Source organism: Mobula birostris, chromosome 18 (genome assembly GCF_030028105.1).
Source record: "Mobula birostris isolate sMobBir1 chromosome 18, sMobBir1.hap1, whole genome shotgun sequence".
Classification (NCBI taxonomy): domain Eukaryota; kingdom Metazoa; phylum Chordata; class Chondrichthyes; order Myliobatiformes; family Myliobatidae; genus Mobula; species Mobula birostris.
In genome coordinates, this window is record NC_092387.1 from 45,941,468 (window position 1) to 45,967,080 (window position 25,613).

The 25,613-nt window shown below is 41.0% G+C and overlaps 1 protein-coding gene across 7 annotated transcripts in view; it reads right to left on the minus strand.

The window, feature by feature from the left end:
- gbf1 (golgi brefeldin A resistant guanine nucleotide exchange factor 1) overlaps window positions 1-25,613 on the minus strand; it is a 295,188-nt gene that overhangs the window by 11,968 nt on the left and 257,607 nt on the right. For 4 of the 7 annotated variants that reach the window (XM_072282593.1, XM_072282592.1, XM_072282591.1 and 1 more), the window contains 8 exons: window positions 23,982-24,207; window positions 18,293-18,453; window positions 15,276-15,516; window positions 14,523-14,725; window positions 4,909-5,059; window positions 4,320-4,450; window positions 4,114-4,215; window positions 1,975-2,088 (listed from right to left, as the gene is read on the minus strand). In XM_072282593.1, coding sequence (XP_072138694.1) covers window positions 1,975-2,088; window positions 4,114-4,215; window positions 4,320-4,450; window positions 4,909-5,059; window positions 14,523-14,725; window positions 15,276-15,516; window positions 18,293-18,453; window positions 23,982-24,207 — 1,329 coding nt within the window. The remainder of the gene's footprint in view (window positions 1-1,974; window positions 2,089-4,113; window positions 4,216-4,319; window positions 4,451-4,908; window positions 5,060-14,522; window positions 14,726-15,275; window positions 15,517-18,292; window positions 18,454-23,981; window positions 24,208-25,613) is intronic. The other 3 variants (XM_072282597.1, XM_072282594.1, XM_072282595.1) reach the window with 2 other exon arrangements.

Consider the following 25,613-nt stretch of genomic DNA (forward strand, 5'->3'; position numbering starts at 1 on the left):
AGGGTAGCTGACGGGTCTCAAACCCTCGGTGAGATAGGGAGTTGTCTATCCCAGCATGTGAAGACAGACTCTGGCGGACTGAGCAGACGAGACCCATGGAAGGTCCAACGTTCAAGAAGGCGGTCTCTGCAAGCGTCGTGGAACGTGGAGAGCAGGACAAGACACAGAAGACGTCCTGGTCATCCACTGCGCCTAGTCCCATCTCCAGCCGTCTAGACTCTGTCTTGCCACTGGATCCAGATGGGAATTGGGAAGAGAGAGTGAGGCTGACGCTGCGCAACTCTCCCTCACTTAAATCCAAATGACGCGCTAGTCTCGACACCGTCATAATGGTGTCGAGGTCCTCATCGACGTCAACAATGGACGAACAACAACCATCAGAAAGGTGGTCAAGAGCCTCAGGACTCACACCACCAGGCTTCAAGAATAGTTATTACCCCTCAACTAGAAGGGATAACTTCACTTGCGCCATCACTGAGCTGTTCCCACAACATATGGACTCACTTTCAAGGACTCTTCCATATTTATTGCTTATTTATCTATTATTATTTCCCTTTTTTTCTTTTTGTATTTGCACAGTTTGTTGTTATTTGCACACTGGTTGTCTGCCCTGTTGGTGCGGTCTTTCATCGATTTTATCATAGTTATTGGATTCATTGATAATGCCCACAAGAAAATGAATCTCTGGTTTGTATATGGTGATATATATGTTCTTTGATAATAAATTTACGTTGAACTTTGAAATGTTCTGGGAACATAATGGACCATAGCAAGACAGCTCATAAAGAGTTATTGATTGGATTCTAATCAACAACTTGAGAAGACCATCAAAACTCCCAAGCCATCATAAACTGATTTTACATTTACAATAACACAGAAAGAGGCCTTTCACCCCTTTGATTCCAATATCCCTCTCCTTATTTCCCTGTAGAATCACTCACACACACACAAAAATTGATTTCCCTTTGATTTCTTTTCCATTAACTACACCCAGGGGTAATTTACTTGGCCTGTTAATCTACCATCCAGACTTTGGAATGTGGGAGAAAACCATGGCAGCTGCAAGAAAGGTCACATGTTCACAGACAGAACATGCAAATTCCACACAGGTCACACCTAAAATCTGCCTGAAGCCGTGAGACAACAGCACTAACTTGTTATCACAATCAGGGAAAACTGCATTGATAAATGTATTATATAGGAATCAGATAAGACATGAATGCACAAGGCATTAGGGCCATGCTACACATTACTGAAAGCAAGACCTGTCTCCAACTTGTGCAGCAGGCCATGGTGAGTTCCAGTTAGCTGCCTGGTGACTTACAAAAAATTGCTATGACCACATTCGATGGCTGTCACGTTTTATCATTGTATTTAAAAGAGATAAAACTCAATGCATTTTAATTCTCAAGGGAACTTTCCCACCACAAATCTTGTACTAAGACTGACTGAATAAAGGCTTCCTACACAATGGCTCCAGTCTCTGGACATCTCCACAATCCCAACTCATTCTACATCACCAAACCAACTACCAAATTGACAGTTAACCGTGGAACTAAACAAATAACATTTTTAATAACTTTTGTTATTTTAAAAATAATTTGTAAATTCTTGTGGATTCAATTAAGAATCCAGACCACGAGCATCAAAAGCAGGTCTACAGACAAGAAATGTAGAAGATTTGAAAAGGAACTTCTCTCGTAATGCAAATTTTAAATCATATGAGACTTAAATGATAAGTATGAAATAGAACAGAAGCAGTGTGAAGATCTCAGTAGTGTGGATTGGAAGAGACTGTAAACAGAGGAAGAGAGAGAACCCAAGAAAATAATCATTCACAAGGTGCTAAAAAAATTCTCAAATTATCTTTGAAATCGAAAAGGAATTAGATAATAACTTAAAGAGAATTTTGTTTTAAATGAAATGTTTTGGGGAAATTTTGTAGAAATTCTGATGCAAGATTGATTTTCCTACCAGCAAGTCACTAGATCCAGCATGCATATATTTGTCCATGAAGTCCAGGATTGTTAACCATAGAGCAGCAAATGTTGGTAGAGATAACAACGGAGACAAATGCTGGAGGAAAACCTTTAAGTGGGCAGAAAAAGAAAAAAAAAAGATTATGCTATCAATATAGTAAAAAATTATAACTGTATTAGTAAATGTATCTGAGAAAAATGACTGATCTGGTCCATTTAATGCCACCTTGTGTTTTAATCCTTTGTGAATTCCAGCCTTCTTTCCAATTATTGTCAATTCAGTCTCATCATCCATGGCACAAATTCATCCCTTACACCACTATTAAGCTGACATAGACTTCTTCTTCCAGTGAGCAACATATTTATATCTTTATTTTCATTCAACTACACAGCACACAATTTTGAAATGAATCACATTCAGTTGACCCATTAGTTAACGCAAAACATACTCTGATCAGAGATGTAGGCATCAACACCCACCAGGTTAAGATAATTTTTGAACAAAAATCACCCAAATATTTTAAGTTATTTGATTTTTCAGCAACTATGCTAGTTGGTAAAAGAAAAATTAAAACTGCTGGACAGTAGATTTCTACAAAGATTAACCCTGTTAAAATAATGGGGTTGCCTTTCTACTTAATTCTTAGCATGATAAAATTAAACCCATTTTGTTTTATCTGCTGGGCTTTCAGTTTAACAATCACATTCATTGCACAGATAGCAAATAATTTTCTCAAATAAAACCCAAAGCACTGGTGGCTCTCCAACATGACAGCATTTGGCCATTGTGCTGTACGAACAATGTGGATATAAACAAATACATACTGGAAACTACATCACAGAGCAAGCATAGAAGGAAAAAAAAATGGCTACAGTCATTTAGCACTTCAGTGCAAGGGTTTTTAATTAGGTGTGTCAAATACCAAATTTACAAAATTTAGTGAAAATTGTGGGGAAAAAATGCCAATATTTACAAAACAATATCTACTAGAAAACACAATAATAGTTCCATACTTATTCTTGTCCAATGTGAAATCCTGGAAGCCCCTATCTATCTCCCATACTGAGGTCAATGAACTTTGTTTATTCAGCACTAAAGCATACTATTTTAAATTACTAACAAAGTTAATTTAAAATTACACATGAATTAGAATACGATGCACCCCACAATGTAATTACAACCATATTACAAAATAAACAGAAGCATCTACATTAAATACAGTATACAAACAACATACACACATTTACATATCTCCATTATTAAAGAAATGGAATATCCCACCATGCATGGCGGGAAAGGCACCATAAAGCCAACCCGAGCACGTGATCTTGACTTAGGACCCAGCAGACACCACGGAACTGCCAGGAGACGACAGCATGAAGCACACCAGATCGCTCAACACAATCGCACACTTAAAATTAAATACAAATACAGAATGAAATTAAACTAAACTTTGGTGTCTGACTCTGAATGTATGTAGCAACATGGTGGTAAAACAATGGGTTAATTATGAGAACATACTGGGGAAGACAATGAAGTGCATACATTCACGACAACAACAGCAGAATAACTGTGTGTGTGTGTGTGTGTATATATATATATATATATATATATGTATAAGGACTGCATTTATTAAGTGCTCTCCATTGCAATATACTTCAGAGGAATTAACTCATGTACTAAACAATTTGATTACAGTTCAAAACTTGACCATCAATTCACTGAAAATGCCAGGCTTCAAGGTGGCAACACCTAGAAGGACACTCACCATCCATGAATGACATGCCTCATTTTTATTATTACCATGAGGAAGGGGTACAGGAGACTGAAAATGTACACTCAATGTTTTAGGAACAGCTTCCTCCTCTGCTCCATCAGATTTCTGAATGATTCATGAACCCATGAACACTACCTCAACTATTTGCTCTCTTTATGCACCATTTATTTTAATATATTTCTTGTAATATATAGCAACTTTTTAATGTATTGCACTATACTGACATACTGTACGTCAGTGATAACAAACCTGATCCTGATTCTGAAAACACACAACCCGAGTGTACAGTAGAGGACCCATCAAAGCCCTGGAGTCTGAATGAACACCTCTCATCAACAAGAGGATAAAGAACTTACTTTGCAGAGCAAGGTTGAAGCTCTCATTCTGGTCTCTTCCATCCCTCCAATGTCAGCTGGGCTGATGTTCTCCAAAAGTTTGGTCAGTAATGGAAACAATACCTTCACAAACAAATTACAGGACATGACTTAGCAACTGTGCTGCTTCAGTTTGATCTGTTTTGAACATTTTTTTTCAATTTGACAGAGGTAAGGTTGCTCTGTACCTTGTTAAAGCAGGATTCCCATTCTAAAGCATCCAGTGTTTGCAGATCATGCACTAAGAGTGCTCTCTGTAGGTAGGTAAGTGCTTGCATTCTAACTTGTCGCCTGGCATCACAACAAAGCCATGCAATGCCTAAGGAGACAAGATACAGAGATGGATATGAGACCCTTCTGAAACTCCTGCAGTGTTTTAATTCATTGTAGAATGCAGTATAATCCAAGTTATCCAATTTAAACTGTGGATATCTCCTGTGAGATTATATCAGAACCCAGCAGTAAGCACATCAAGGTGACAGCATGTTATTCCTACAATCTAAATTAGTAAACTGTCATGGTTCACTGTAATTTTAAACAATACTACGATGTTTTCACTTTAAACAACACAAAGAATTTCTTTGCAGATGCTGCCCAACATACAGAGCATCAGTTTTCATTTCAAAATTTAAATACATTGTAACAACAGAAATGGGAAAAAAATACAAACAATAGCCAATTTCCTCTCACCAAGTTGATAGCAGAAGCTCCAAGAGATCATTATTAGCAAAATATACTCGACTTATGAACCTCCAGAAGGTTGTAGCACTTGCTCACCTTGCAGCAGTGGACACCAGCAGTTTGACCACAAAGTTCTGGCATCAGCATCAATTTTTTTCACAGCCGACTCCAGATGGCGCTGTTCTTCAGCCCATGAGCTATAAATGTTAGCAGCTCGTGTGTGGAGTGTGTGCATCAAATCCAGAAGCTGAATCAAAAAACACAAGCATATTAACAAGATATCCTATAAGCAAACCAAATAGCAACAAAGCTTTCTTTTTTATACAGAAAAGGTACACAAAGCCATTCATCCCCTTAAGCCTGGTCCATGATTTAATTAACTCAAGGTTTGTCTTTGATTCCATTGGTTCCATTATCATTAACACCCTTGTTCAACGAATTGTGTCCGGTACTCCCGATAAAGCCTCCCCTACATTGTTAACAGGCAGTCATAAATTGGGGGAATCGCTTCAAAGAGCACCTATGCACCATCCACCACAAGCAGTCCTTCCTGGTGATGAAACATCTTAATTTTGATTCTCATTCCAATGTGTTGGTCCATCGCCTCCTCCTGTGTACCAAGCTGAGGGTATCCTCACGGTCAAGGAGCAACACCTTATATTCCAACTGGGTACCCTCCAAATTGATGGCATCAATATCAATTTCTCCTTCCGGTAAACACCTCTGACCTTTTACCTCTTCTCACCTTAATATTACTTTCTCCTGTGATCCATCTTGCTCTCCTATCACATTCCTTCTTCTCCAGCACTTGACCTTTTCTACCCACCTGGCTTCAACTATTGTTTCTAGCTAGCCTCCTTCCCCACCCCACCCCTCACACCTTTTTATTCTGGCATCTTCCTTCTCAATCTTGAAGAAAGCTCTCGGCCAGAAACATCGACTATCTATTCATTTCCATAGATGCTGCCTGACCTGCTGAGTCCCTCCAGCATTTGTGTGTTGTCTTGTCTAACAAACACCCCTTTTGAAACCTTCAACTGATCCATAGCCTCGAAGTTCCTACAGAAGACAGTCATTCCATGAAGTTGTGCCACCATGACCTCACACCTGAGGTAGTTTGCGATTTTAAGATTCTAGACAGATCTGATATCTCTAGTCAACCCATCAAATCCCATCACCCAAAGCAAATGAATTTTAATTTTCAAAAATTATGGGAATACAAACAAGGTTTTTTTGCAATGTAACTTTAATATAAACATATTTAGGCCCCATAATGTTCTAATAAAATATGCTGCACTTTATCATCATTCCAGGTGCTGTGCCCAGATTTGAACTTTGCATGGTTATACACCAGCAAATAATCAGTGTACACAATAATCAGTGAAAGTTCTATGAATTACATTGTACAATCTAAAAGCACAGAATAAATTCATCAACACACACAAAATGCTGGAGGAAACTCAACAGGCCAGGCAACATCTATGGAAAAGGACAGAGTCAACATTTCGGATTGAGAGCCTTCATCGGGACTGGAGAAAAGAAGATTAAAGTCAGAGTAAGAAGGTGGGGAGGAAGGAGTACAAGGTAGTGGGTGATAGGTGAAACCAAGGAGAGCGGGGAGGCTGGGAAGTCATTTGTGGAAGCGATAAAGGACTGGAGAAGGGAAAATTTAATAGGAGAGGACAGAATACCATGGAAGAAAGGGAAGGGTGAGGAGCACTAGAGGGAAGTAATGGACAGATACGGAGATAAGATGAGAGAGGAAATTGGGAATGGGGAATGGCGAAGGAAAGGGGTGAGGCAATTACAATAAAGTCTGAGAAATCAAAGTTCAGGCATCAGTTTGGAGGCTATCCAGACAGAGTACAAGGTGTTGCTCCTCCAACCTGAGTGTGGCCTCATCACAGTAGTAGAGGAGGCCATACACTGACATGTTCAATTGGGAATGGGAAGTAGAATTAAAATGCGTGGTCACCGGAAGATCACACTTTTTCTGGAGCATAAGTGCTCAGTGAAGGTCTCCTAATCTACACTGAGTTTCACAAATATTCAGGAGGCCACACTGGGAGCACCAGATACAGCAGATGACCTCAGCGGACTCACATCTGAAGTGTCATCTCACCTGGAAGGACTGTTTGGGGCCCTGAATGTTAGTGAGGGAGGAAGTGTAGGGGCAAGTGTGGCACTTGTTCCACTTTCAAAAATAAGTACCAGCAGGGAGATCAGTGGGGAACGGAGAAGGGAGTTGCATAGAGAGCAATCCCTGTGGAAAGCAGAAAGTGGGGGGGGGGGGGGGTGATGTGCTTGGTGGTGGAATCCCGTTAGAGATGGCGGAAGTTATGGAGAATTATGTGCTGGATGTGAAGGCTGGTGGGGTGGTAGGGAATAACAGGAGGAACCCTGTGCCTGGTGGGTTGGCAGGTGAATGGGGTGAGGGCAAACGTGTACAAAATGGAAGAGATGCATGTGAGGGCAGCATTGATGGTGGAGGAAGGCAAGTTCTCCAACGAAAGGGGCATCTCTTAGGTCTGGAATGAAAAGCCTTATCCTGCGAGCAGGTGAGGCAGAGACAGGAAATGAGAAAAGGCGATGGCATTTTTATAAGTAACAGGGTGGGAAGAGATATAATCCAGATAGCTGTGAGAGTCAGTGGGTTTATAAAAGATATCAGTAGATAAGCTGTCTCCAGAGATAGAGATCAAGAGAAGGGAGGGCGGTGCCCAAGATCAACCAAGTAAATTTGAGGGCATGGTGGAAGTTCGAGGCAAAGTTGATGAGGTCGACGAGCTCAGCATGGGTGCAGGAAGCAGCACCAATGCAGTTGTTAATGCAGTGTAAGAAAAGTTGGGGAGTGATACCAGTATAGGCTTGGAACATAGACTGTTCCATGCAGCTAATATAAAGGCAGGAATAGCTGGGACCCACGCAAGTGCTTATGGAAAAAACCTTTTATTCAAAGAAAGTGGGAGGAGTTGAAAGAGAAATTATCGAGAGTGAGGAGCAGTTCCACCAGATCGAGGAGAGTGGTGGTGGAGGGGTACTGGTTGGGTCTGGTATCCAGAAAGAAGTAGAGACCTTTGAGGCCTTCTTAATGGGGGATGGAGGTATATAAAGACTGGACATCCATAGCCAAAATGAGACGATTGAGGCCAGGGAATCTGAAATCATTGAAAAGATCAAGAGCACGTGAAGTGTCATGGATGTATGTAGGAAGGAAATGAACCAGGGGGATAAAACAGAGTCGAGGTATGTAGATACAAGTTTGGTGGGGCAGGAACAAGCAGAAACAATGGGTCTACCTGGACAGGCAGGCTTGTGGTTCTTGGGTAGTGCGGGTAAGGGAACGATAGGGTTGATGGCAGTGGATGGGAGATACCCAGAGTTAATCAGGTTGGTGATGGTGTGGGAGACAAATTCCTCAATACATTTGTCACTGAGGGACCACCTGCAGTTCCATTGTTAAAAACTGGGTAAGACCATAAGACACAAGAGCAGAATTAAGCCCCTGGGGCCATCAAGTCTGATTCACCATTCCATCACAGCTGATTTATTATCCCCCTCAACCCCATTCTTCTTTTTCCCCGTAACCTTTGATGCCCTGACTAATCAAAAACCCATCAACCTATGCTTTAAATATATTTGATGGGTTGGCCTCCACCACTGTCTATGGCAATGAATTCCAGAGATTCACCACTAAAGAAATTCCTGTGTTCTAAATGGACATCCCTCTATTCTGAAAGCTGTGCCCTCTGGTCCTAGACTCACTCACTATAGGAAATATCCTCTGTACATCCACTCTGACTAGGCCTTTCAATATTCAACAGAAGAATGAGGGCAATTTCAATGAAATCTAAACTCCAGTGAGTACAGACTCAGTGTCATCAAGTGCTCCCTTTTATTGCTGGAATCATTTTCGTGAACCTTTTCTGGATCCTCTCTAGCACAATATATCTTTTCTTAGACAAATGTCCAAATCTGAACAAAATACTCAAAATCTGAACAAAAGAGTGGTCCGACCAAGACCTTATAAAGCTTCAGCATCATATCCTTGGCTTCTATATTGTAGTCCTCTCAAAATGAATACTAACGTTGCATTTGCCTTCTTTACCACCAAATGAACCTGCAAGTTAACGTTCAGGGAATCCTGCACAAGGACTCACAAGTCCCTTTGCACCTCTGATTTTTGAGGTTTTTTTCCCTGTTTAGAAAATAGTCCACCCTTTTTTTCCTTCAACCAAGCGCATGACCATACACTTCCCAACACTGTACTGGATCTGCCACTTCCTTACTCATTCTCCCAATCTGTCCGAGTCCTTCTGTGGACTCCCAGCTTCTTCGATACTAACTGCCCCTCAACCTATCTTCGTATTGTCTGCAAACCTGGCCACAAAGCTATCAATTCCATCATCCAAATCATTGACATATAACATGAAAAGAAGCAGTCCCAATACCGTCCCACGCGGAACACCATTTGTCATCAGCAGCCAATCAAAATAGCCCTCCTTTATTTTGACTCTCTGGGCTCTTATCTTCTTAAGCGGACTCATGTGTGATAACTTGTCAAAGGCCTTCTGAAAGCCCAAGTAAATAGCATCCATTGACTCTCCTTTGTCTATCCTACCTGTTATTTTCTGAAAGAATTCCAACAATTTGGCAAGCAGGATTTCCCTTTAAAGAAACTATGCTGACTTTGGTCTATTTGTTCATCTGCCTCCAAGTTCCCCAGAACCTCATCCTTAATAATGGTCTCCAACGTCTTCCCAGCGACTGAGGTCAGACTATCTGGCCTAAAATTTCCTTTCTAATTCCCTCCCTTCTTGAAGAGTGGAGTGACATTTGCAATCTTCCAGTCCTTCGGAAACATTCCAGAATCTATTGCTTCTTGAAAAATCATTACCAATGCCTTCACAATCTCTTCAGCCACCTCTTTCAGAACACTGGGGTGTAGTCCATCTGGTGAAGGTGACTTATCTTTAAATCTTTCAGCTTACCCAAGCAACTTCTTAGGAATAGCAACTATAATCACTTCCGCCCCAAGACCCTCGCATATCTGGCATACTGCTAGTGTCTTCCACAATGAAGACTGACACAAAATACTTAAGTTCATCAGCCATTTCTTTGTTTCCTCCCCCCCCCCATTACTACTTCTTCAGTGGCATTTTCCAGCAGTCCAATTTCCACTCTTTTACTCTTTATATAACTGAAAAAAAATTTAGTGTCCTTGTTCATATTATTGACTAGCTTCAATATTTCATCTTTTCTCTTCTTGTGTTTTTTTTTGGTTGTCTTCTGTTGGTTTTAAAAAGCTTCCCAATCTTCTAACTGCCCACTAATTTTTGATGAATTCTGTGCCCCCCCATTTGCTTCTATGCTTTCTTTGATTTCCCTTGTCAGCCACAGTCGTCTCATCCTCCCTTTAGAATACATCTTCATCTTTGGGATGTATCTATGTTATGCTTTTGAGTTGCCCCCAGAATTTCCTGCCATTACTGTTGTGCTGTCATCCCTGCTAGTATTCCTTGTCAATCAAGTCTAGCCACCTCCTCCCTCGTGCCTCAGTTATTCCCTTTATTCCACTATAATACTAATACATATGACTTTATCTTCTCCCCCTCAAACTGCAGAGTGAAACTTAACATATTATGTTCACTACCTCCCAAGAGTTCCTTTACCTTAAGCTCCCTAATCAAATCTGATTCATTACACAATACCTAATCCAGAATATCTGATCCCCTGCTAGGCTCAACCACAAGCTATTCTAAAAAGCCATCTCACAGGCATTCTACAAGTTCCCTCTCTTGGGATTCAACATCAACCTGATTTTCCCAATCTACCTGCATATTGAAATCCCCATGACTATCAGATCATTGCCCTTATTATATGCCTTTTCTATTTCCCATTTAAACTTATATCCCACATCCTGGCTACTGTTTAGCTGCCTGTATATAAATCCCACCAGTCTTTTCACCCTTATACTCTACCCACAATAATTCTATATCTTCTGATCCTATGTCACCTCTTTAGAAGGAGTTGATTTCATTTTTTTTTTTTACCAACAGAGCCACCACACCCCCTCTACCTACCTGCCTGTCCTTTCGATACAAGGTTCATCCTTGGATGTTAAGCTATCAACTATGATCTTCTATTAGCCTCAACTCAGTAATGCCCACAACGTCATACCAGCCAATCTCTAACTGAGCTACAAATTCATCTACTTTATTTCATTTACTGGGTGCATTCAAATACAACACTTTCAGTCCTGTATTCTTCATCCTTTTCAATTTTGCTCTTATGTTACATTTCACCTAATCCTAATCCTAATGACTGCAATTTTACCCTAACATCTGCCTGTCCATCCTCACAGGCTCACTACACTCTGCATCAACTTGTATACCAACTGTGCCATCCTCACCCTCATCACTCTCGTTCCCATTCCCCTGTCAACTTAGTTTAAACCCTCCCCAATGGCTCCAGCAAATCGTCTGCAAGGAGATTGGTCCCCCCTCAGGTTCAGGTGTAACCTGTCCTCTTTGTACAGGTCATACTGTAAATTCCTCAGAAGAGATACCAATGATCCAGAAATCTGAAGCCCTTCCTCCTGCGCAACTATCTGTACTATCATCCTATTCCTGCCTTGACTAGAACGTGACACAAAGAGGAATTCAGAGATTCCTACCTTGGAGATGCAGTTCTTCAGCCTTTTTTCCTAAATTTTCTATACTCACTGCACAGGATTTCTTCCCCCTTTCTACCTATGTCATTAGTGTCAATGTGCACCATGACTTCTAGCTGCTCACCCTCCCTCTTGAGGATCTTCAGCAGCCACTCTGAGACATCCCGGACCCTAGCACCAGGAACGCAACACAGCACCATGGCTTGGTTTTTCACAGACACAGAATCACTACCACTCTGCCTGAATTTACCCTTCCCTGCTGACCCCTAGAGCCAGTCACAGTGCCACTTGCCAGCTGCTACTGCTGTGACCTGATAGGTCATTCCCCTTCCTCCAGCAGTATCCAAAGGGGTGTACTTGTTGCTGAGGTAAGTGTCCACAAGGGAACCTGCACTGACTGCTTCCTCCCCTTAGTTCTCTTGGTGGTCACCCATCTATTTACTGAAGCTTGTAGTCTGGGTGTGACCACCTCAGTAAAATACTCATCTATAAAGATTGCAGCCTCCCGGATGAACCTGAGTGCATCCAGCTCCAGTTCCTTGACCTTGTCAATCATATTAGATTATTAAATTAAATTAGATTATGAGGACACTCAGCCCTCGTTTATTGCCATTTAGAAATGCACGCATTAAAAAATGATATAATGTTCCTCCAGAACCAAACCAAGACTAAAACTGACAAAACCACATAATTATAACATATAGTTACAACAGTGCAAAGGAATACCGTAATTTGATAAAGAGTAGACCATGGGCACTGTTAAAAAAAAGTCTCAAAGTCCCAATAGCACCATCATCTCACGCAGACGGTAGAAGGGAGAAACTTTCCCTGCCGTGAACCTCCAAGTACCGCAAACTTGCCGATGCAGCACCATTGGAAGCACCCGACCGCAGCGGACTCCGAGTCTGTCCGAAAACTTCGAGCCTCCGACCAGCCCTCTGACACCGAGCACTGAGCACCATCCTCTGCCGAGCGCTTCGACCCTGCCCTGGACGCGGAGCAACAAGCAAAGCAGAGGACTTGGGGCCTCCCCCCCAGAGATTCTGGATCACACAGTAGCAGCAGCAGCGAAGCAGGCATTTCAGAAGTTTCACGAGATGTTCCTCCGTGCTCTCACGTCGGTCTCCATCAAATCAGGATTGTGCACGGCACCCTACTTGATAGATAACAGACATCACCACCGGAGTGGCTGCTGCGAGCTGTGTCGCGCCACCATCTTCTCCTCCCACCTTCAGGAGCTGAAGTTGGTGCACTTCCTACAGACATAGTCATCATTAGGTACCCTGAAATCCCACATCTCACAGAAGAAGCATTCCACTGTCTGAACTACCATTTTGACTGCACTTAATATGCTTCTAACTTCTCAGACTTAAGTTCTAGACTACACCTGTTCTCGCCAAAGCCTGACCACTCTAACGCAGCCCACTCACACAATAGGCACTCCACTCAAACCCAGGTTCTTTTTATTGGCCCTTGCTAATTAACCATAATTACTGTTAACCCAAGCAATCTCCTGCTCCACAGACCAAATTCCGACAGACCCCTTTGCTTTCAAAAACTAACACATAAAAGTCCACGAGGAACTGTCTCCAACCCACTCTGCAACCTCTTGCTTGAAGACAGGTCCCAACAGGTCCCACTCACTTACTAAGACAACATACACATTTCACATTCACCCCAACTATTCTGGGGTGCAATATTTACAAATGATACAGCTTTAAAGAGGGAATTGTAATGCTTTTGAGGGGGAGTTGGGGCAAGAACTAGAAAGCTGCATTGCAACACATTTACCCAGCATCACACTGTTGAACACTGCAAATCCACATGCAGGATTTGAGGGGAATTTTCTGAGAGCAATTTTCTGTGTGCACCGTTCCAGGGGAATAGCGATGTCTATTAACCTTATGCAGTCATTAAAGATAAATATACCAAGTGCAATTACCAAAGACCTAAAGCTGTATGAATTTCTGTATAACAAGATCTAAAGTTAAAATTTATTTTCACACAACATAGATCAGTATCAAAATCATTGAAACTAGAAATTATCAGTTAGGGGCCGAGACAAGAAAAAAAAATCAAGTTGAGATTAAAACTTACGACCTTTAAGCCATTGTCAACAAGGAAAAAGTTATAGACTACAGGAAGGAATAGATGGCCTGGTCAGCTGGCAAAAAAAAATGGCAAATGGAATTTAATCCAGGGAAATGCAAGATAAGGCATTTGAGGAAGTTCAGCAAGCTAAGGGAACACATAAACAAATAGGATTTGTGTGATGTGGAGAAAGAAATAGAATTTGGAGTATACATCTACATATTCTTAAAATAGTGGCACAGGTCTATACGCTAAACCACATATGAGATATTTCCCCTCATTGACCATGGCACAAAACAAAGAACAGAAAGGTTATGACAGAATTATAAAAAAAAAGTGATTGTACTGCAGAGGAGTGCTGAAAAGACAAACATTTTGCTAACAGGAAATGTTGGATAAGTTAGAGTTGCTTATTTTGAAACAAAGGAGGCTGAGTGGAGACAAATTGAATGGTACAATGGTGAGGTATTCAAATAAACAATGAGGAAATATTTTGCTTAGTACATGGGTTAGAAATCAGGGTGCTTAAATTTTATTAATAAAAACTTAATAAAAATAATAATCCAATCACCGAAAACAAAATTGTGACTTTAAGTATCAAATAACAGTCGGCACAAGTTATCTGAGAAGGGTAAAGGAGGTTAGCAGTATTTTTGCATGAACATTGTCTGTGACATTTCCCAAACAGTGTGCTTGCTAATTTAAGTCAGACCACAATATAGTACATCTTGATCCACGGTGGGAAAGGAGGTGTTGGAATGGAAAAAAAAGTAAAGTTAAGTTCACTGGGTTACTCATGGTCAAGTTAAGCAAGCAGCAGAAATTTTGAAAAACTAAGGGAAAGAAATAAGAATCAGATTACAAGTTCAACTAGGTGACCGAACATTCTATTGAGAATAGGTAGTATGAGGCAAGAACAGGAATGGGAAAGGTCTGCTATACTTACATCCTGACTAACCTGTAATGACACAGTGTGATAACTTGCAGGTACACTGTCATCCTCATCATCGTCGCTATGTGACTTTGATGGGCGATGGTTAAAGGTCTTTGACCGTTTCATGGAACTTTCCTTTTCCTTTTGCTTCTTCTTAAGTCGATTTGATTTGTCAAGCTTATATGATTTAGATTTCCTTTCATGTGTTTTGTACCCTGTATCAAGCCCCAAATTACAAAAATCACCAACTATGAAATCAACAAATCAATGTTCAAGGAAAAACATTCCAAAAGAAATGACTGATGAGGCATAAGGATGGCTGCACCATTGTTTTAACAACATGCACGCTAGTGTAAAACAACTTTTAGTTCTGTGAAGTATACGTTTCAGTTTGCTAAACAATCCTATGCCTTTGTCCAGCATACATAAACCACTCACTCTGCTGCTTCTCTTACCATTTCAAAAATATGCAGAAAATAACATGGAATAATTTACTGAGATCAGTCATTATTTAATTATATTATATCATTAAAAACATATGGAATCTCAGTTTGTTGCATCTGGCTCATAACCAACGTTTTGCATGACTATGCCTTGGATTGATTTGGGATGGACACAAGAGGTCTAAGTTATTACTGCTGGACTGTGACATAAAGTAAAATATATTTATGAAACCTTAATTTAATATTAGTCACAATTTGCTGAATAATGAGAAATTCAGATTTCTAATGTGGAACAGGGAAAAACAAACACTCCATAACGTACCACCATTGAGATTTGCTTCTACAAAGATGCGAATTGTTTTTACACAAAGTTCAAAGTTTTCTGGTGTCACATGCGCAGCATCTCTCACAATAAACGACAGCGACTCCACACACTTGATAAGTGACTTAGTATCGTGTGAGCCCATATCCTGCCCCAACGTTAAGCTGTATTGATTGACAAGAGGAGAGCATCCCGGCTTTGGGCCAGAAGTTCTGTTGGTATCCAAGTCATCTCTCCCCACCTGCCGAAAATACCATCAACGTTATGAGGAAGATGATTTTGAAAAGTTTAAAAATATCAAGCTTGAAAAAAAAAACCAAAGAATTCTCATATTATTGCTTCTTTTAGGTACATGGCACAAGGTATATCATACATATATAACTTGCATGACATAGCACAAAGTATCCCAAAATTACAGGTGTCATCTTGTTAAAATAAACTTCAAATTATTACGATTATTTCATTGGAACTCAACAGAAAGAGAACACCACCAGTAAGGCAACTTGCTTAGCATTGAAAATATAATTCAAGGAATGAAAGTACTAATGGAATCAATGTTGTTGTTATCTCTATCTCACTTCCTCATGTCTTTCTGATAATGTTAAAGATTAAAGATCTTTAAGTTTAGCTTTATTTGTCCATGTACATCGAAACATACAGTAAAATGCATCATTTGTATCAACGACACAGTACAAGGATGCGCAGGGGGCAGCCCGCAGGTGTTGCCACGCTTTTCCGGCACCCACAAACTGCTAACTCTAACATCTTTTCCAATGTGGGAGGAAACTGGATCACTCAGAGGAAACCCACGCAGTCACAAAGAGAATGTACAAATTTGTTACAGACAGCAGTGAAAATCAAATCCCAATCACTGCTTGCTGATGTTATAAAGTGTTGCATTAACTGCTAGACTACTGGATCCCAGACCCCGCTGTTGAAAGGGGTGTAACTGCTCGGCACTGAGATGCAGGGCTCAGTGCTGCACCCTGGCTGGCACAGTGAGTGTGGCCTCTCCTGGGTACACCATTTGTTTACTGACCAACTGAATCAGATTCTTCCTCATCACCTCTTGTTAGATGTATAGTGTCCCCCCTTTTGTTTGGCTGCACTGATCTCCCCAGCCCGGATATTTCTCAGTGGTAACAAGTTCAATCACGGTTCCTGGCCATTGTGCTTATTATCATACAGAAATCTTGAGCTGTGAAGTCAAACAGAAGGGAGACAGAGAAAACAGCAGCTTCTACTGTATCCAATAAAAGATTCCAGGCAATCTGTCAATGAGGAACTACTACTTTCGGTACCCAGTGATGCCCTGAAGCAAGGATGCAGCCCCAAGCCCCATGACTGCAATGAGGGGACTTGTTATTCAGCCAACCCCCCCCATTAGAAGACGCCACAGACAGATTAGTTACATCAAACTGTGGGCCAATTCACTACTACAGCACAGCAGGAACTCACATCAACTTGATGGCACAGCAGTACACAGTCCACTTTGATATCTTTTTCAAATTCTTGGGGTACATAAATTTACTTCGAAATTTGAACAGGTTGTGAGTGTTCGGACCGAAAGACAGTACTATAATAAATCAGCCTTCTATTATGGTGGGGGTGGGGAGAACAAGTGTTTGATTTTGTTAGGCTTGTGACAAAGTAAAAACTTGATGAAAATTGAACTGTTTCAAAAATCATTTCTAACCACCAACCCAAACACTTCAGGGACTGGTGTTTTATAATAATGACCTAAATATCCAATCTTCATAGTATGTGCAATTTCATAAATGTTGGTATAAGAAGGACAATCTTGTCTCAAATGAGAAGTTTTGGGAAGGGGTATGCATGGATATTCATATGGAATGAACTGCTTCCAGAAAATGAATTCAAATGCAGTTCACATTGATGGAACAAAATCCCTCTCACAGTAAGGTGAAGCATCACCAAAATCCCCTCAATCAGACTTGGTGCACAAACTCACACTGGAGAACCTGTGCCCCAATCTCAATCAGATGCCAGATGAGAAAAGGTGAGTTTTCTGAAGTTGTAGAAAACTGCTAAACTTGTACAAATCATGTGCTTTCTTTCTGTTACATAACTGAAACTGAAACGTACAAGCTCAAGCTAATTGGTCACAGATTCCAAGAAAAAAAAGAGATTTTGTTTTAAATATGATTGTTACAATTTGGAAAATAGAAAACATTCAATAATAACTTAGAAAATTAAAATGCATATACATTCAGTAGTCACTTTATTAGGTGCACCTGCTTGTTAATGCAAATTTTTAATCAGCCAATCATGCAGACATAGTCAAGAGGTTTATTTTAGAGCAAACATCAGAATGCAGAAGAAATGTGATCTAAGTGATTTTGACCATGGAATGACTGTTGGTGCCAGGTGGGTGGTATCTCAGAAACTGCTGACCTCCAGGGATTTTCATGCACAACAGTCTCTAGAGTGTACAGAGAATGGTGCAAAAATAACTAAAGAAACATCCAGTGAGCAGCACTTCTGTGGGCGAAAATGCTTTGTTAATGAGAGAGGTCAGAGGAGAATGGCCAGACTGGTTCAAGCTGACAGGAAGGCGACAGTAACTCAAATTACCATGCTTTAAAACAGTGGTGTTCAGAAGAACATTGTTGAATGCACAACACATCAAACATTAAAGTGGAAGGGCTACAGCAGCAGAATACCACAAACATTCAGTGGGACTTAATTAAATACAGAGGGTACCTAATAAAGAGGCCATTGAGTGTATGCTTGAAGAGAAAAAATATAAGATTATGAAAAGAGAGCTGAGGCTAGATTGAGTCATTCTTTCAAAATAAATAGCAAAGGCACAATCACTCTGAGAGACTCCTTTTATGCAACTGTATTATAGACAATCATTTATGAAGATGCTCAGTTACTTTTACACAGTGCTAATAAATTATCTCAGTGTAGATTAGCAAACAGGACTGAAAACCTGCCTTCAGAACATGGAAACAAAAATCAGAATAAGAACAGTTCACTCGTGTAGGACTCACCACCAGCCAGCCACTGCTGGCAATATCCACATCAGTGGCGGAACGGTGTACCTTAGTCTGCTTCCCATGCTCTGCATACACTTCAGAATCGGATGTGTAACCACGATCAGAACTAACTTCACTAGGATGGTAAGATGCAATTTCACTATCAGACTGTGCACCTTTAAAGAAAAACAATATTCATTATTGTACGGTCACAGCATAAAACTGCAGCTAAAATCCTGAAGTAATAATAGAAAATGGCAGTGATACTCTGTAGATCAAACAGTATCAGTGCAAAGACAGGGTTAACACTTCAGAACCATGGTCTTTCATCAGAACTAGTAAAGGGTTTCAGATAAGGGGAAGAATGAAGGGAACAAAAGAATGTCTGTCAAATCACACACAAGAGAAAAATCTGCAGATGCTGGAAATCCAAGCAAAACACACAAAATGATGGAGGAACTCAGAAGGCCAGGCAGCATCTATGGAAAAAAGTAGTCCACTACGGGCCGAGACCCTTGGGCAGGATTGGAGAGAAAAAGATGAGGAGTGGATTTAAAAGGTGGAGGAGGAGGGAGAGAAACACAAGGTGATGGGTGAGCCTGGGGGGGAGGGGGGTGGGAAATGAAGTAAAGAGCTGGGAATTTGATTGGTGAAGGAGATACAGGGATGGAGGAGGGGAGTCCGATAGGAGAGAACAGAAGGCCAAGGAAGGAAGAAAGAAAAGGGGGTAGGAGCACCAGAAGGAGGCAATGGGTAGGCAAGGAGAGAAGGTGGGAGAGGGAAAAGGGGATGGGGAAATAGTGAAGGGGGGGTGGCATTACTGGAAGCTCGAGAAACTGATGTTCATGCCATCAGGTTGGAGGCTACCCAGGTGGAATACAAGGTATTGTTCCACCAACCCAAGTGTGGCCTATCGCAACAGTAGAGGAAGCCAAGGATTGACATATCAGAATGGGAAAGGGAAATGGAATTAAAATGGGTGGCCACTGGGAGATCCCACTACTTCTGGTGGACAGAGCGTAGGTGCTCGGAAAACAGTCTCTCAATCTATGTCGCAGCTTACCAATATACAAGAAGCCAGACCAGGAGCACTGGATACAGTAGATGACCCAAATAGACTCAGAGGTGAAATGTCGCCTCACCTGGAAGGACTGTTTGGGGCCCTGAATGGTAATGAGGGAGGAGGTATAGGGGCAGGTGCAGCACTTGATCCGCTTGCAAGGATAAGTACCACGTGGAGATCAGTGGGGAGGGACGAATGAACAAGGAGGTCACATAGGAAACGATCTCTGCAGAAAGTCTGTGACAGGTTGGAGTCAATTGTCCAAGTGATAGAAATGCTAGTGACACTGAATAATAGAGGATAATAAGAGCTAGTGTAAACAGGCAGATGACATCGGCAGATGAAGCAGCAATTCATTTGTACTTCTTCCAATTTTACATATTGCACAAGAACAAGCAAAAGCAGTAGGCCAGTCAGCCCCCCGAGCCTGCTCTGCCATTCAATAAGATCACAGCTGTGCTAATGCTGGTCTCAGCAACTGTTCCTCCTTCCCCCAATTGCACCATATCCTCTGATCCCTCTGCCTTGAATACATTCAGTAAATCTGCATCCAGAACTCTCTGGGGCAAAGAATTCCAAACAGTCACAAGCCTCAGAAAAGATATTCCTCCCCATCTGAGTTGTTAAAAAATGACTCCTAATTCTGAAACTATGGGCATTATGTCTAGATTAGATTAGATTAGATTCAACTTTATTGTCATTGTGCTGAGTACAGATACAAAGCCAATGAAATGCAGTTAGCATCTGACCAGAAATGCAAAGAATAGTGTTATTTACAAAATAACTGCCAATAAAAAGTGCTACAGCACACAAATATAAATGTACTGAGACAGTACAATACTGTTTAGCGCTGTGATGTGAGGTTCATCAGGGTCACAGCCTGAGGGAAGAAACTCTTCCTGTCCCTGCTGGTGCAGGAGTGGAGGCTCCTGTTGCACCTACTGGATGGGAGGAGAGTAAAAACTCCATGGTTAGGGTGAGATGTATCCTTGATGATGCTTTTCGCCCTGCCCAGGCAGCGTTTATGGTAGGTGTTCTCAATGGAGGGCAATTGGGTGCCGATAATCTGCCGGGCAGTTTTCACCACACGCTGGAATGCCTTGTGGTCCGATACGGGATAATTGCCATACCACACTGAGATGCAGTTGGTGAGTATGCTCTCAATAGTACAGCGGTAAAAGTCCATCAGTATCCTGGGACAGAGGTGAGCTTTCTTGATGCTCCGCAGGAAATAAAGGTGCTGTTGTGCCTTTTTGATCAGGATGGAGGAGTTCAGGGACCAGGTGAGATCCTCGGAAATGTGGACACCAAGGAATTTGACGTTTGATACACGCTCCAGTACAGCTCCGTTGATGTAGATGGGGACGTGAGTGTGGCTCCTAGCATGCCTAAAGTCCACAATGATCTCCTTGGTCTTCTGGGTGTTAAGGGCCAGGTTGCTGTCGGCACACCACGCGGCCAGGTGCTGGACCTTGTCCCTGTAGGCCATCTCGTCATCCTCTCTGATCAGGCCAACCACCGTGGTATCATCTGCGAACTTGATTATGGAGTTAGAACCATGTACAGGAACGCAGGCATAGGTGAAAAGGAAGTACAGAAGACGGCTCAGCACACAGCCTTAAGGTACGCCGGTGTTCAGGGTGAGAGTGGAGGAGGAGAGGTTGTCTAACTTAACTGATTGGGGTCAGTTAGTCAGAAAGTCCAAGGTCCAATTGCAGAGGGATGAGCTGATACCAAGCTGGCAAAGTTTGGCAATCAGCTTGGAGGGGATAACCTCACAAGGGAAACCATGCATTCACCACTCACTCTGTCGATCTCCCTCAGCAATTTCAACAGTAAGTTTATGATTCAATGCTACATCACACTGATCTGTCTTTAGTCTCCTATTGTGTTCCAATGAAGACCAGCGAAGCTTACTGGAAAGCATCTCATCTCTCACCAAGAATGCTCAACACACAGATCTAAATATCAAATTCATTTTCAGGTAACTCGCCTTACCTGCTTGCATCTGTTGCAAGTTATTAACCTACAACATTAATTTAGTTTTTCTTTCTTCATAAACACTACCTGATCTGCTGAGTATTTTCAGCATTCTCTTTTATTACAAATCTCCAGCAATTACTGTGTATTGCACCTCATTGTTCTAGCATAGCTTTTCTGTTGTCCACTTTCATTCATCTCCCAACTCCCAAAAAGGGTCCCCCACTTTTTTTTTAATGCCATGGAACACTACGTGTACACCAGATTGAGAACTCCTGATTTGCACTCTTTCAGTTCTATCTAATAAGTATGCATCAAACCAGCTTAGAAATCACCAACAGCATGTCACATGGACAATCTTGATCTTCATCCCTTCAGATACATCTCCTTTTTCTTCTTCCCACCATTCTCCTCTCCAACTTGTGGCAACTTTAATTATGGTTGCATTCTAACTCTTCTCATTTTGATGAAAGGTCATCAGCCTGATACCTTGTACTCCGTTTTGCTCTCTGCAGATGACCTGCTGACTATTTCCAAAATTGTTTTTTTTTGGTAGATCTGTATACTCATGTACATCTCAACAAGCAGCAAAATGGAAAAAGTGTTAAGAATGTTTAAGAACTTGAATACTTAAGTTTTGAATTAATTGGCATCCACCTTACTTCATTCACCAGGTATGACTCCGCCTCTACTACTCTAGTCTCCGGACATCCCTCTCCTGATAGCTGCAAACTTTGCTCCTCCTTCAATACTTCCTTAATACCCAATGATTAAGCTTTTAGCCACTTGTGCTAATTTCACTTACTTTAGTTCAGCCATTTTTTTAATTGACAGCTTTATGAAGCATCATGTGATATTTTTCTTTGGTAAAGATGTCTACCATAATGAAGTTTATTTCTAAACTCTCAAAATGGAGGAAGAGGAAAGACATTATATACAGAACCTATAAAACAGGAGCAAATAATGAACATCTTCTTCAAAGCGAGAGTGGACAAGGTGTTGGGTATATTTAAAGCAGAGGTGGATAGGCTACTTAATTGGTGAGGGCATCCTAAGTTATGGGGAGAAGACAGGATAATGAGGTTGAGAGGGAAAATAATCCACCATGATCATATGTGGAGATGGGGCTGAATGTCCTAATTCTTCTATGTCTTATTGTCTCATTCCATCATTAAAAAATCTCAGTGTAATCATACAAGTTTGGTGAATCCATTTACAGAATAATACTATAAATCAGGATCCAGCAAAAGAACTAAAAGCCAAGACAGATCAATTGCATTATTCACTCTTAAAAGAAGCCTTCATCAAAACCCATCCCAAATGAGGTTCAAGTGCCCAAGAGGCAAAAGTTCACAGATTTAAGCCATTTTGTTGTACTTTCCCACTGCAGGCTTTCTGTTATTCATTAAGAGGGACAGGAATCATGGAGCATCTTCTTTCTGGTTTAGTTGTCATGTGGTACTCATCGCGCTGGAACCATGTACATTATAGAGCCCCAAATACTGCTACATTCCATGTGTTTACTCCACTAAATCTGCCCACTTTCAGCCAAAAGCATAGAACCCCATATTTGAACTCTTGTTTGCCTTCCAAATCTGGGAGTGGAACCAATGAGGAAAGACCCATAGGAAAGTCTGCTGCAACCTCATTTGGGTTTGATATGCAACATCTCAACAGTCATAGATAATTATATATTTATACACCAGGCCTCCTGGTATGGATTTATACTGAATATCTGCTATTTGGAAGCCAAAACTATACACTCTTTGCAGCAACTCATGCCTTGTTTCAGATGGAATGGGAGAACACCAGACAGATATCAATTACTGCAAAAAAGTAAATTTGAATCACAGATACTCAGGTTCAGATGTAAACTTTCTTTGACTCATTAGTCTCAAATCTCATCACAGACCAGTTCATCCTGCACATTAACATGTAGTCTAAGGGGATGACGTTGAAGGAAAAAGATCAGCAAGTCTAGATACTTCCAATGAAGAATATAAATTCTGGGCATCTGATGAGGAAAATACACTGCTTAAATATAATTCCTATTATTAAAATGCCAATAATTTGCTATTACAACATACTATGTTTCAAAAAAAAATCCATGTTTAGTATGAATACACATTTGGCCAAAATAAAATTTAGTTAATTATCTGCAATTTTAATTTCTGCTTTAAGCTTACAAAGACTCATTAAGAAACACTTAGCTGCCAATTTCCTGTTAGAGACCCTTGAAAAATACAGGATTTCCATTTTTTTTGAAGTAGTTAATTGGTATACTTACCTATCGATATATTACATTTGTCACTTCCTACTGTTGTTTAGAGCAACAAGCTCAGCTCAAGGCTCAATGACTGAAACTGACTATATTCATTAATTAATGGAACCCTTACTAGATCAATGAGAATTTCCATAATATATCACAGCACTAATTAATAAGGTTCCGTTTACAGTTAGTAGCTGAATCACCAGCTATCTAATTTCACTTTGTGTCCTTGTTTTCAGTTTGTTTATCCCCCCACTACCTTTTCTGCATCTGTTTTGTCTTGAACAACTAACTGAAATGAAGCAAACACCAGCTGCTTGTTAGCAGATGAAGCTTAACTTTACATAACAGCAGAGAGGCTTCTTAGTAATGGGGTAATTCTGGAAATTAACCTGCGTCATGGTTATCGGTTCCAGATGCCATCTGTAGAGCAGGTGGAGGCTTGACTCCTGCCCCAATACATTCTAAGAGAGTAAACAAGGTACACCAGTCATCACTCGAGTGAATGTTGGCAGCATTGGTCTTCAACAGCTCGTGTAGCCCATAAGCAATTTGACGGCTCACTCTTGATAAGACAATCGGTTTCATCATGAGCAGGACTCTCAAGGACAGAAGGACCTGAAAAATAAATCAAAATATTCTTTACAAAAAATAATTCAGGTCCTAGTATTTGAAGTTCAAAGTAAATTTATTATCAAAGTACATATATGTCACCATATACAATTCCCAGATTCACTTTCTTGCAGGTATACTCAATAAATGCAATAACCATAACAAAAATCAATGAAAGACTGCACCAACAGGGCGACAACCAGCGTGCAAAAGACAACAAACTGTGCAAATACAGAAATAAAGGTATAATAATGATATGAAAAACACCAGAAATATGCTGAATTAAAGGAGGTAATTGAAAGACTGTGGATCATGACCAGGTTATACATTGCCCCCATAATAGCATCTTCGAGTATCATCCCAAAGGCACTACACAACAGCATTAAACAATCAGCAATATCTATGCAAATCTTCAGAAAGCCACAATACCAAACACTACCAGAATAGCCTGAAAGTTCCTAGCAACTGAGAAATGAGCGTGCTTGGCTATGCCCGCACCTCGGGTTTTACCAGCTTGAGCTGAGAAAAATAAAGTAATAATAATAATAATAATAACAACAACTAAGCAATCAATATTGAGAACGTGAAATGAAGAGTCTTTGAAAGTGAGTTCCTTGGTTGTGGGGCAAGTGAAATTGAATCAAGTTATTCCCTTCGATTCAAGAACCTCATGTCTGAGGGGTAATAACTGTTCCTGAATCTGGTGGCGTGGGTCCTGAGGAACCTCTACCTTTTTCCTGATGGCAGCAGTGAGAACAGAGAATGACTTGGGTGGTCTCTGATGATGGGTGATGCTTTCCTGTGACAACACTCCATGTAGATGAACTCAATGGCACGTGATGGACTGGACCACATCCACTACATTTTCTACGATTTCCCATTCAAGGGCATTGGTGTATCTATACCAGGCTGTGATGCAGCTAGTCAACATACTCTCCACTACACATCTATAGAAGTTTGTCAAAGTTATGGACATCATGCTGAATCTTCACTAACTTTTAAGGAAGTAGAGGCACTGATGTGCTTACTTTGTAATTGCACTTGCGTGCTGGACCCAGTACAGGCACTCTGAAAGATAACACCTAGGAATTTACAGCTGCTGATGCTCTTCACCTCTGATCCCCAGATGAGGACTGGTTCATGGACCTCCAGTTTCCTCCTCCTGAAGTCAATAATCAGTTTCTTGGTCTTGCTGACACTGGGCAAGAGGCTGTTTTTGTGGTACCACTCAGCTAGATTTTCAATCTTCTTCCTAAATGCTGATTCGTCATCACCTTTATTTCAGCCTGCATCAACAAACTTAAATATGACATTGAAGCTGTGCTTTGCCACACAGTCATAAGTGTAAAGTAAATAGAGCAGGGGTTAATCACATAGCCTTGTGGTGCACCTGTGCTGATGAAGACTGTGGA